General features: G+C 43.6%; 1 protein-coding gene across 1 annotated transcript in view; it reads left to right on the top strand.

The window, feature by feature from the left end:
• LOC124606161 (dipeptidase 1-like) overlaps window positions 1-12,048 on the top strand; it is a 297,352-nt gene extending 285,304 nt beyond the window's left edge. Inside the window, exons 10-11 of the mRNA XM_047138128.1 lie at window positions 9,481-9,619; window positions 11,834-12,048. Of these exons, the coding sequence (XP_046994084.1) occupies window positions 9,481-9,619; window positions 11,834-11,959 (265 nt within the window). The 3' untranslated portion in view covers window positions 11,960-12,048. The remainder of the gene's footprint in view (window positions 1-9,480; window positions 9,620-11,833) is intronic.
• Window positions 12,049-13,555: the final 1,507 nt, after the last annotated feature.

The raw sequence follows: 13,555 nt of genomic DNA, 5'->3' as shown, positions 1-13,555 counted from the left end.
ACCCAAAAGAATTTAACTTCATTAACGGCAAAAGCAAATAAAAATAATCCCAAACTGGTAACGAGAATTTTGTGATAATTTACGGCCTGAAGAAGATGTATGGGTATTTTTGTGGTATAAACTAGAAATATTATCCTACCACAAACCACTGATATCGCATCTTAGGACTCAGTCGATGCTTTTGCTGGAAGGACAGCACGGTGTCAGCAACAGTGGGCACTGTTTTTGAGTGGTTATAACTGCGAAATCAGCTTCCGCGCTCCCCCACCCCCACCCATCCAACATGAGACTGCACACGCTCTTTATCGCATTTTCCGTGGTCCCGACATCGAGTACGATCACCAGAAAACGAAAGAGTTCATGCTTACAGCTCGGCCCGCGACCCATTACTGCACAAAATTTTGTTGGCTGTGCAGTCAGATTATCCGAAACCTATACAAAACCAAGCAGACCTGGCATTTCGTAACTATTTTACGATGCGGCACAGCTTCAATGCAACAAACGGCGTCGTAACATTAACCTCAGCTAACTCTAAATGCCGATTCGTAAATCTGCCTCTGCTTCAAACACCCCCCTCCCCCATCCCATCCTCCAGCTACTTCATTCCTCGCTGTGGGGGATGTCGGGCATGAAGGAATTAGCTCGACGGAACATATATTGCCTCCATGGCAACATCCGGACTGCCAGTGAGAGAGAAACTATGCTGATTTTTCCTGAACATTTCACGCTCACTCTCACTACCTTTTTGTGACACGAATGTAGTCATCGACTATGCACGCTAACTGTCTACAATATTCACAATCGAGGAAGCGCTCGACAGGCCGTGTCTGACAACAGTGCCCAGGTTTCTTTATCACAATTCAAGGTCTTCTATCGCCGTAATGGCGGTGAACACCTGACCACCGCCGGCCGGTGTGGCCGAGCGGTTCTAGGCACTACAGTCTGGAACCGCTCGACCGCATCGGTCGCAGATTCTAATCCTGCCTCGGGCATGGATGTGTGTGATGTTCTTTGGTTAGTTAGGTTTAAGTAGTTCTAAGCTCTAGGGGATTGATGACCTCAGAATTTAACTCCCATAGTGCTCAGAGCCATTTGAACCATTTGAACCTGACCACCGACTTCTTTAACTAGCCGTCCAAATCAGGGACTGGGTGGATGGTCAGGGCATCAGTCTCGCCGAAACCTTGCTTGGGTGCTGTCATCGAAACCTGCTACACCTCTTGCATCCCAGACAACGTGCCCAGCCCATGTGCTGGTCTGGTGCGAGCATATTTGGTTGGCACCTGGGGAGCAGCAGTCCGATCCTGTCATATAGCTTCTCTCCAGGATCACACCATTATCAGTGATGGGAATGTGTCCTTCACGCTTTTGCCAGGACATTTCAAGGAGCTAAGCTATTAAAAGTGGAGGGCACTCTCTCCGGACATTGAACCCACGACATTTGCTACTTCATATGCAAAGTGCCCAAACAAAGGACATGTACTGGATGAGTGCGTCTGGGCGTGCACAGTTGACCGACGCCCACTGGTGAACGCAAGGAATAGTCGTATGTAATAGGGAGGTTGAGGAATTTCTAAAATCATTGAGATAAGTGGCAACCAAACGACTATTCATGTCGATGTGTCGAATCCATGAGACTGGGGACATACCATCAAACTTTCAGAAAAATATGATCTGCACAATCCCAAAGATAACAAAGGCAGATGAAAGCGAGCATTATCGTGCGTTCAGCTTAACAGATCACATTTCCTTATCAAAAGTAATATACATAACAATGCCAAAGAAAACTGAGAAGATGTCTGTCCATCCAGTGCTGATGTTCGTCCTAGCTGTGTCCTCCAGGATGTTACTTCACCACCTGATTCTGGGTCTTCCTCTTCAACTCTTTCCAACTATTGTCCTGCTAAATTCTATTTTATATAGTCTGTTTTCCGACATTGTTGCTGTATGGTCTGCACAATTCTACCTCCTCCCTTTTAGCACTTCTAGGTGTTACTGTGTTTCGACAGCTCTCTAGGCCGCCTGCTTAGCAGAGTGCTAAAATGGTTGCCTACCATTCAGCGGCCTCGGGCTCGATTTCCGGATGGGTTGGAGATTTTCTCCGCTCGTGGACTGGGTCTGGTGTTGTTCTCATCTTCACCACATCGCCCATTGCAGTCACCTGAAATAAAACTTGCAACGCGGCGGCCGACCTTCCCCAGACTGGTCTCCCGTCCATCAATGACACACGATAACTTCATTTTTTTCTTTTGGCTCATCAGTCTTATGGATGGTTTGATGCGACCAGCCACGAATTCTTCTCCTGTGCCAACCTCATCATCTCAGAAGAGCACTTGCAACCTACGTCTTCAATTATTTGCTGGATGTATTCGACACTCTGTCTTTCCCTACAGTTTTTATCCTCTACAGCTTCCTCTAGTGCCATGGACGTCTTTCCCTCATGCCTTAACAAATGTTCTATCATCCTGTCCCTTCTTCTTGTCAGTGTTAGCCACATATTTCTTTCCTCTCCGATTCTGCGCAGAACCGCCTCATACCTTATCAGTTCACAGAATTTCCAGCTTTCGTCTGTAGCACCACATCTCAAATGCTTCGATTATCATCAGTTCCGGTTTTCCTACAGTCCACGTTTTACTACCATAGAATTGTGAACTCCTGGCGTACATCCTCAGAAATTTTTTCCTCAAATTAAGGCGTACGTTTGATACTAATAGACTTACTTTGACCAAGAATGTCCTTTTTGCCAATGCTAGTCTGCTTTTGATGTCCTCCTTGCTAAGTGAGATATTAGTTTTGCTGACTAGTAGCACAAATCCTTAACTTCAGCCGGCCGCGGTGGTCTAGCGGTTCTAGGCGCTCAGTCCGGAACCGCGGGACTGCTACGGTCGCAGGTTCGAATCCTGCCTCGGGCATGGATGTGTGTGATGTCCTTAGGTTAGTTAGGTTTAAGTAGTTCTAAGTTCTAGGGGAGTGATGACCACAGATGTTAAGTCCCATAGTGCTCAGAGCCATTTGAACCATTTTTGAGCCTTAACTTCATTTACTTCGTGACCATCAATCGTGATGTTAAGTTTATCGCTGTTCTCATTTCTGCTCCATCTCATTACTTTCGTCCTTCTTCCATTTATTTTCAGTCCATATTCTATACTCATTAGATTGTTGATTCTATTCAGCAGATCATGTAATTCTTCTTCACTTTCGCTTAGAATAGCAATGTCATCAATGAATCGTATCATTGATATCCTTTCACCTTGATTTCAATCCCACTCGCGAAACTTTTTTTTATTTCCATCATTGCTTCTTCGATGTGCAGATTGAACAGTAGAGGCAAAAGACTACATCCCTGTATTACACACTTTCTTAATTCATGCTCTCGTTCTTGGTCGTCCATTCTCATTATTCCCTCTTTGCTCTCGTACACGTTATATATTACCCTTGTCTCCCTAAAGCTTACCCTTATTTTTATCACAATTACGAACATCTTGCACAATTTTACATTGTCGAACACTTTTTCCACGTCCAAAAATTGTATGAACGTGTCTCGATTTTTCTTTAGTCATGCTTCAGAATTACCTCTCTCGTATATTTACCTTCTCTGAAGCCAAACTGATCGTCATCTAGCACATGCTCAGTTTTCTTTTCTGTTTTTTGTATATTATACTTTTCAGCAACTTGAGCTGTTGAGCTGATTGTTTGATAATTCTCGCACTTGTCAGCTCTTGCAGCCTTCGGAATTACGTGGATGATATTTTTCCGAAAGTGAGATGGTAAGTCGCCAGACTCATACATTCAACACCAAGGTGAATAATCGTTTTGTTGCCACTTCTCCCAATGATTTTCGAAATTCTGGTGGAATGATATCCATCATTTCTGCCTTATTTGATCTTAAGTCCTCCAAAGCTCTCTTAAATTCTGATTCTAATACTGAATCCCCAATCTCTTCTAAATCGACTCCTGCTTCATCTTCTATTTCATCAGACAAATTTTTCCCCCTCGTAGAGGATTCAAATGTACTCTTTCCTCCTGTCTGCTCTCTCCTTTGCATTTAACAGCGGAATTCCCGTTGCACTCTTAATGTTATCACTCTTGCTTTTAATGTCACAGTACGTTGTTTTGACTTTCCTGTATGCTGAGTCAGTCCTTCCGACAATCATATCCTTTTTCATTTCCTCATATTTTTCATGCAGCCATTTCGTCTTAGCTTCCCTGCACTTCCTATTTATTTCATACCTCAGCGACTTGTATTTCTGTATTCTTCAATTTCCCGGATTATTTTTGTACTTCCTCCTTTCACTGATCAACTGAAGTATTACTTTTGTTACCAATGGTTTCCTCGGAGTTACCTTCTTTGTACTTACGTTTTTCTTCCCAAATTCTGTGATCGCCCATTTTAGAGACGACTGATAATGGAAAAAGGATTTAAGAACAAAGTGTCAAGATGAGAAATGGTGTCAAACAGCGAGGTCAAGGGTTTCATCGGATTGGGGAAGGACGGGAAAGTAAGTGGGTGTAGGACATGGATGTAGACTTTCGCCCCCAGTGTTCGCCTATTCGTCGAAGACGCAGTCATAGAAATAAAAGAATGATCTGAGAGTGGGGTAACTATCCAGGGTGGAAGAATATCAATAATAAGATTAATTGACAACACTGTTATCTTCAGTGAAAGTGAGGAAGAACTGGAGGATCTCTTGAAAGGAATGAACAGTCTAAAGACCACTTTGTTTGGACTGGGAGTAAACCAAAGAAAGGTGAAAGTAATAAGCATCAAAGTTGCAACCCGCAGTTTAAACAAAGCAAACGACTTCTGGTATCATGGGAGCATAATAACAAATAGCGGATGAAACTAGGATATTAAAAGCAGATTAGCACCGGAAAATGGGACATATCTGACCATGAGAGGTCTAGTATCAAAGCAAGATAAGATCGCTTTGTAACTTAGGAAGAACAAACCTCGGCTGCTAGGACCAGCTTTGTAGCTTTCCGCGCTATTGAAAACACCGTCCACGTGGAATCTAGGCGGGAAAATGAGGCTGAGTTATAGCTGGTCGGCGTTCGCAAACTAGGGAACAGTGGCTCACCATTCTTTGATACACGTAACTTCCCTCGTATGATCAGACTATTTTACATAATGAGCGATGCAGTTTTGAGATAAGGTGAAAGGATATCAACGTTAAGGTTCTCTGATGACATTGCTATCCTCAGTGAAAGTGAAGAAGATCTACTGGGTCTGCTGTGTGAAATAAGTCTAATGAGTACAGGATATGGACTGAGAGTAAAGAAAGTAATGAGATGTAGCAGAAATGAGATCAGCGAGAAACTTGACATCATAATTCGATATCAGGAAATAGATAAAGTTAAGGAGTTTTGATACCTAATCATTAAAATAACCCAGAACGGAAGCGGGAAAGAGAACATAAGAAGCTAGCAAAAAGCGCATTCCTGGTCAAGAGGAGTCTACAAGTACCAATCACAGTTCGTAATTTGCCGAAGAAATTTCTGAGGATGTACGTTTGGAGCACAGCATTGTATGATGGTGACACATGGACTCCAGAAAAACCTGACGATACACTCAAGAGCCAAAGAAATCGGCACACCTGCCTAATATTTTATAGAGCCCCCGCGAACACGCAGAAGTGCCCCAACACGACGTGGCATGGACTCGACTATTGTCTGAAGTAGTGCCGGGGAAATTGATACCATGAATACTGCAGGCCTGTCCATAAATCGGTAAGAGTACGAGGGGGTGGAGATCCCTTCTGAACAGAACGTTGCAAGACATTCCAGATATTGTCAATAATGCTAATGTCTGGGTAGATTTGTGGCCAGCGGAAGTGGTTAAACTCAGAAAAGTGTTCTTGGGGCCACACTAGCAATTCTGGACGTGTGGGGTGTCGCATTGTCCTGCTGGTTGCCCAAGTCCGTAGGAATGCACAATAGATATGAATGGATGCAGGTGATCAGGCACGATGCTTAACTGCGTGTCACCTGTCAGAGTCATATCTAGACGTATCAGGATCCCATATCACTACAGCTGCAAACGCCCTACATCATTAGAGCCTCCGCCATTAGTCCCCTGATGACATGAAGGGTCGTGGATTCATGAGATTGTATCCATAACGGTACACATCCATCCGCTCGATACAATTTGAAACGAGACCCGCCCGACCAGGCAACATGATCCCAGTCATTAACAGTCCAATGTCGGTGTTGACGGGCTCAGGCGAGGTGCAAAGCTTTATGTGGGACTTCGGCTCCGAAAGCCCATATGGTGATGTTTCGTTGAACGGTTCGCCCGCTGACACTTGTTGATGACCCAGCAGTAAAATTTGCCGAAGGGTTGCACTTTTATCGCGTTGAACGATTCTCTTCAGTCGTTGCTGCTCACTTTCTTGCAGGGTCTTTTTCCGGCAACAGAGATGTCGGAGCTTTGATGTTTTAGCGGATTCCTGATATTCATGGTACACTCGTGAAATGGTCGTGCGGGAAAATCCCCACTTCATCGCTATCTCGAAGATGCTGTGTCCCATCGCTCCTGCATCGCCCAGAACACGACGTTCAGACTCACTTAAATCTAGATAATCAGCCACTGTAGCAGCAGTAACCGATCTAACAACTTCACCACACACTTTTGTTCTTATAAAGGCGTTACCGACCCCAGTGCCGTATTCTGCTTGTTTACAAGTCTCTGTATTTGAATAAGCATGCCTATACCAGTTTCTTTGGTGTTTCAGTGTTGTAGAACTATTTGAGATGTAGCACTATAGAAGAATGTTGAAAATTAGGTGGACTGATGACGTAAGAAATGAATACGTTCTCCGCTGAATCGACGAAGAAAGGCGTATATGGAAAGGACTGACAGGAAGAAGGGACAGGATGATAGGACAGCTCATAACAAATCAGGCAGTAACTTTCATGGTACTAGAGGGAACTGTAGAGGCTAAAAACTGTAGAGGAAGACAGAGACTGGGATACATCGAGCAAGTAGTTGAAGACATTGGTTGCAAGTGCTACTCTGACATGAAAAATTTTTGCACAAGAAAGTAATTCGGGCGAGCTGCATCAAATCAGTCGAAAAATTAAAAAATACTACACACAGTGAAGCAAGAGGCTGCCTACAGCCTGAAGTGTTTCAGTAAGGAATGAGGAGGTTCTCCACAGAACTGGTAAAGAAAGTGACGTTGTAGAGGGTAAAAAGCGTAGGGGATGGCAGAGTGGAATACACACAATAAATAATTGAGGACGCAGAGTGCAAGTGCTACTCAGAGACGAAGAGTTTGGGACAAGTGAGGAATCCTTGCTCCCCGAAGAAACCAGTCAAAAAGCTGATAACCAGTTTTTAACGTAATGCATACTCAGGGAATGAAGAATACTGCTTAGATTTGGTTTCTGTTATTTATATATATTCACCAGATGCGGTGAAAAGCACTAACACTCTGAAGAGACTATATCCATACATCTATGGTGCCGACACACGTACTAGAAGGGCATCAAGGACGGATGTAACTATACGAAAACAGAAGCAAAAACGATCCAACTAATATAGGTCTTCCAGGATCGTCTGAGAGGTAACTGTGAACGTGTGGTTACGAGCTGCCAGTGATTTAAGTGTAAAACACTGAATAATATGCCTTTCATTTCCCACGTACTAAGTTCAAGTTAACTGGTAAAGCACCTTCGGAAACCATGGATCAATGTACCGGTAAATTCAGCGAACATTCCTAAGATCCTCTGAAATGGAGTTCATAATCATCCCGTCCGCTCTTCGATGAACTGCAGTATTCGCTGTGCTGAGAATCTCTGGGGTCCTATATACAGGGTGTAACAAAAAGGTACGGCCAAACTTTCAGGAAACATTCCTCACACACAAATAAAGAAAAGATGTTATGTGGACATGTGTCCGGAAACGCTTAATTTCCATGTTAGAACTCATTTTAGTTTCTTCCACCTACGCTCAATGGAGCACGTTATCATGATTTCATACGGGATACTCTACCTGTGCTGCTAGAACATGTGCCTTTACAAGCACAACACAACATGTGGTTCATGGACGATGGAGCTCCTGCACATTTCAGTCGAAGTGTTCGTACGCTTCTCAACAACAGATTCGGTGACCGATGGATTGGTAGAGGCGGACCAATTCCATGGCCTCCACGCTCTCCTGACCTCAACCCTCTTGACTTTCATTTATGGGGACATTTGAAAGCTTTTGTCTGCGCAACCCCGGTATCAAATGTAGAGACTCTTCGTGCTCGTATTGTGGACGGCTGTGATACAATACGCCATTCTTCAGGGCTGCATCAGCGCATCAGGAATTCCATTCGACGGAGGGTGGATGCATGTATCCTCGCTAACGGAGGATATTTTGAACATTTCCTGTAACAAAGTGTTTGAAGTCACGCTGGTACGTTCTGTTGCTGTGTGTTGCCATTCCATGAATAATGTGATTTGAAGAGAAGTAATAAAATGAGCTCTAACATGGAAAATAAGCGTTTCCGGACACATGTCCACATAACATATTTTCTTTCTTTGCGTGTGAGGAATGTTTCCTGGAAGTTTGGCCGTACCTTTTTGTAACACCCTGTATATCTGTACTCAGAGTTCTTGAATCACCAAAGCAAATGAAATTCGCTGTCAAAGAAACTGCATGCAGGTGAAAATAAAAATTACGACACCAGTTAAATGTCACATCAGCGGCTATCAACAATAAAAGCACCGAGTGAGGAGGTGCAAGAAATACGACAAGGGACACGAATTCGCGAGGATATAGGTTCAGTTCCCAGTTAGGTTATTCAGATTTACGTTTCCCGTGGCCTTTCTACTTCGCTAAAGCTTAATGTCATGGGGAGGGTCCATTTGAAAAGGACACGCTCGAGATCTTTACCATCTTTACCCATCTATCTCCTAACTGGGTTTGCGCTCGATTCTAATGCATCATCGTACACGAGATGTTATACCTTAATATTGCTTCCTTTAACATTAAACGAGAACAGAGATCGCAACATTCGATTAATCACTATTAATTGAATTTAAAAATGAAACTACATCAGTTGTCTTATCCCTGCGAGCACAGTGTTATTCATGTGTGCAATTTTATGCAGAAACGAATTATTATTTACAGGGTTCAAAAAGACAGTGTTTATATTAATATCTACTGCAAGAAGTTATTGGATCGTTTACGTACTGATTTCGGTAGTGTTGACGTAATTGGCTTCTTTATCACCTCATGCACTGTTTCATACCAAATGATGTTCGCAGTTGAGTTTTGCAGTCTGTATTAGCAACAAACTTTCTCCCTACCACGATGTATTAAGTTATATGGAGTTACTGACTTCTTAAAATTTCACTTGGCGTATAAAAGACATGTATTTCACGTGAAAATACAAGCCGCCGTACTCGCAGGTCTCTTTTTGAGTGCTAAAAGCAAGCGAGAATGGCGGACACAAGGTTTGCTGAATAATTCAGTAGCATTTGCTGCTGCAGGACTCCGCGCGGCCTAGAGGATGTGTCCATGTATCCTGAGCTGTTTACCGAGTTGCTACGGCGGGGCGACTGGACCCCGGACGATCTGAAGAAGGTCGCAGGACTGAACCTACTGAGAGTATTCCGCGCCGTTGAAAAGGTAAGGCTACACTGCATTCCATGTTTGTGTGATTTGTCATTTGCTTTCTTCTTCAGTGGCTCCACAACCATCAAATAACAAGTTAAATGAAGACATATTTTCGCTCAGGCTGTAATTTTATCTATTTCTCATATTTGCTGTGGACCGGTTTCAACCTGATAGTCACTATCAATAACATGCATGTGAATGTGAATGGTCTACGAACAGTACACACATGGCAGCTTACATGCAGATGCTAGATAATGGCCATGAGATTGAAATAGGCCAATAGCAAAAAATGGTTCAAATGGCTCTGAGCACTATGGGACTTAACAGCTGTGGTCATCAGTCCCCTAGAACTACTTAAACCTAACTAACCTAAGGACATCACACACATCCAGGCCCGAGGCAGGATTCGAACCTGCGACCGTAGCAGTCGCGCGGTTCCGGACTGAGCGCCTGAACTGCTAGACCACCGCGGCCGGCGCCAATAGCAAATAAAAGTGCAACACAAAATTATAACCTCTGCGGAAACATAATTCCACCATTTTTAACTCAACCAAAACAAGCACACGAACAAAATATTACTCATGACCAGGAATCATCAACGAGATATTGCAAAACACAGAATCTCCAGTACAGAAATGACCTCAATTCGGCGAGGAAGAAAGTCCGTTTCTTCTGAAAGCTTTATCTATCCAAAGCTATTCGTTGACAGATGCCATAAATCAGACAAATTACGAGAACATTGATCGCTTCGTTTAATCCACTGTTCCAAATAGCCATGGATATTTTCTGGCGTATTTAGCTCGAGGAGAATCAGTGGGCATGTAAGGGTTCGATAGTATTGTTCTAACCAGGAAAGTTCTGCCGCAGGTGACACCTACGTCCTCGGATGTTGACACACCGACATCGTCAGTTAAAACTGGATCAGAATTCGATCAACAAGATTGGACCCTGAGTCAATAGAAATAGATCGCCTGATCGGACGACTCACGTTTCTTGTGGCACTAAGTCGAAGATGTTGTCTAGCTAGGCCGTCATCCGGGCGGCCGGCTGCTCAAAACTTGTACCCACCTCTGACGAAGGACGGTAGGTACAGCCATAAGGTAGTGGGGACCATCACATGGGCTCCATTTTTGAGTTGGGCTGGTAATCAAAGGCATCATGACAGCCGCGGACTGCGTGAAAGTTATTATGGACCTCTCGCATCGCTTCATGTTAGAGGGCATTTCCATCAGGATAATTGTCCTTGCATAAGTCAGAATCGTGCTATAATGGTTGGAGGTGAATGGAGGTGACCTTGCTTTGATGTCAGCAAATTCGCCTGATGTGAACCCGATGGAACACATGTTGGACACTGTTCGACGCCAGATCCGCATCCACAAACCACCACCTGTAATTTGTGATAATTACGTGAACTGTACGAAGTCATTTAGTGCTAGATACCTGCATAAATTCTTTAGACACTATGGCTTTAAACACCTTCATGGTCCTTTGGTGCATTCTGCACCCTGAACCGCTTGAAATGAGCTCAAATCATGACGCCTCGGACCACATTACGGGCCTCCACTGAGCTGCTGTCCAATTTCAGTACTGTTTAGTCCATTTAAGACGTACAGCGTTACACACAGCTGTGAGCACCTGCCATATGAGAGGTACAAGACTGCAAATATCCACTGTATATATTTCACTCCACTCGGAAACTGATAAGGACTTGCATTAATAGATGAGTGTCATTGACAAGACGTAGCATTCTTCATCGGTCTCAGATGAGTTGCATTTTTATACGATCGATGTTTTTACGCAATGACACACAGCTTCGAGTGGTACGCCTTTCCTAGTACTCACTTTGGACACCCTGCGTTGATAGACCAACACATCGTGCAATTTCATTCACGTTATGGTCATAGGCACTCATTTGTGTGATTCAGCCACGTTTACATCTCGACTCATATTATGCTCTGATATACAACCGACAGAAACATATACATTACTTCACCGTCATGACCCATGTCAGCAGTATAGGATTAGATGACATCTTATGATCAGTAATACACCATACATAGCGCCCAAAAGTGACCAAGAAACTCTTTTAAGGGTTTATCTGGTTAGGACAGAACTCACCCTTTTTTGGTAATAAGAAATGTTACATTAATATTTTACAGGTACAGTGGCGATGCAGTTCTTCGAGGGAGCGGATTGAACTACGCAGCCGTGGTGTGTGTGTTGCAGGTGCGGGATGAGATGCGAGCTGCTGGGGTGGTGGCGGGGGATGACATGGTGCCCGGCCCCGGCGTGGTGGCCACCTCGCCCTGCACCTTCGACATCTCCAGAGCCGAGCGCCAGATGGAGCTGTGACGTCTCCCTTCTGGTGTACTCGTGACTTTGTCGGACATTCCTAATGGGTTTTAAGATGCTCGATCATTGATACCGTCATTTATTTGCTCTTCAACGTTGTATCAATAAATAATATCTTTCATTAAAGATTTTGTATCCTCAAAGATATCCTTTGTCACTTCCCAGTCACAGCATTAGCCGAAATTCTTATGTTTCGTATTTTCAACTGCGAGGTGTTACTTATACACATACAGTGACCACCTGACTATTCTTCGTCACAATACTGTGCTCCGTTGGATATAGCTGCGTATGGGCGCGAAAGATGGAAGTGAAACGATGAAAAGTTTTTGAAATATAATGTACAGTGTACCGCTTCGATGAGTAATTGCACCATTCATAAGCCGCTGAGTGGGGCGCTTCATAGTTGCACACCGCACCAAGCCCGAAATCGCGAGCCGACACTACGCTCTTTCATTTGAAACTAAAAATTACTGAAACCAGCTACATATATTACTATTTTCACTAGACGTTTCGGAGGATTATATCGCCATCATCACGTGGATCACTGTTAATAAACAATCCATGGATGTAATGTAATAGATTGGTGCATAAGTTCGTAAAGATTTTGTTTTGCATATCGGCATTCCGACAGCTATGTGTTTATTTATTTTATGTCATTTTTTATTTCTAGTTTGCTACGTTATTACGAATTGTCATTCTGCTAAACGGAGATAGTGAGAGGAATTGTGGATTCTTGAGAATGGAGTACCAAGTGGAGGAATCGGAACATTTTCAATGTATTCTTTTCAATATATTCTTTTCAATATATTCTTTTGTCTGTGTGGACAGCAGCCGAGGCAGGCAGAAACATTTGCGTCGTGTTTGGGGATAGAGCTAATGGATAGAACACAGCAAGAAAATGGTTTTCTCGTTTTAAGGAGAGTTTTATTGACTCTCAACGTTCAGAAAGACCATATGGGCTTGATGAAGATCCTCAATGATCCACGTCACTGTGCTCGACAACAGTCAAATGTGATGAACTGTGAACATTCCAACACCGCGAGACGTTTCCCTTGCAACGGGGAAGGTTTAGAAATCGTATGTATGGGCACCACACATCCTCAGCCAAAATCACATAAATCAGTTGCTGACCACATGTGCATCTTTGCTTGCTAGCCATCAATTGGCTCTTGATCAACACCGACCATTCATATCCTGCATTTTTATTGCCCATAAGAAATGAAGTCTTTATACTAACATAAGGAAAAGAAAGGAATGGTTGAGCCCAAACAAAGCAGCAACTTCCTGTACAAAGACCTGTGCATAGCCGCAAAAGATAATGTTACGCCACTGATGGTACAGCGACGGTGTGTTGTACAACGAGGTGTAACCATCACTGCTGACATGTATTGTTAACGACGGAGACGTCTTGCAATCCAATAACAACGACCAGGACGACTGTGTGAAGTGATGCTCCTCCACGATAACGACCACCTGCATAATGGGCGCCTGCATTCTCCTAGACTGAAAAAAAATCTATAGATTAGTTGAATTGGGAAGTCAACCCATAACCACGTTACTGACCTGTTCTTGTGCTGTCACATTTTCACCTTTCCG

Source organism: Schistocerca americana, chromosome 3 (assembly GCF_021461395.2).
Source record: "Schistocerca americana isolate TAMUIC-IGC-003095 chromosome 3, iqSchAmer2.1, whole genome shotgun sequence".
Taxonomy (NCBI): Eukaryota; Metazoa; Arthropoda; class Insecta; order Orthoptera; family Acrididae; genus Schistocerca; species Schistocerca americana.
The sequence above is the reverse complement of the archived record's forward strand: the minus strand, read 5'-3'. Positions and strand labels throughout refer to the sequence as shown.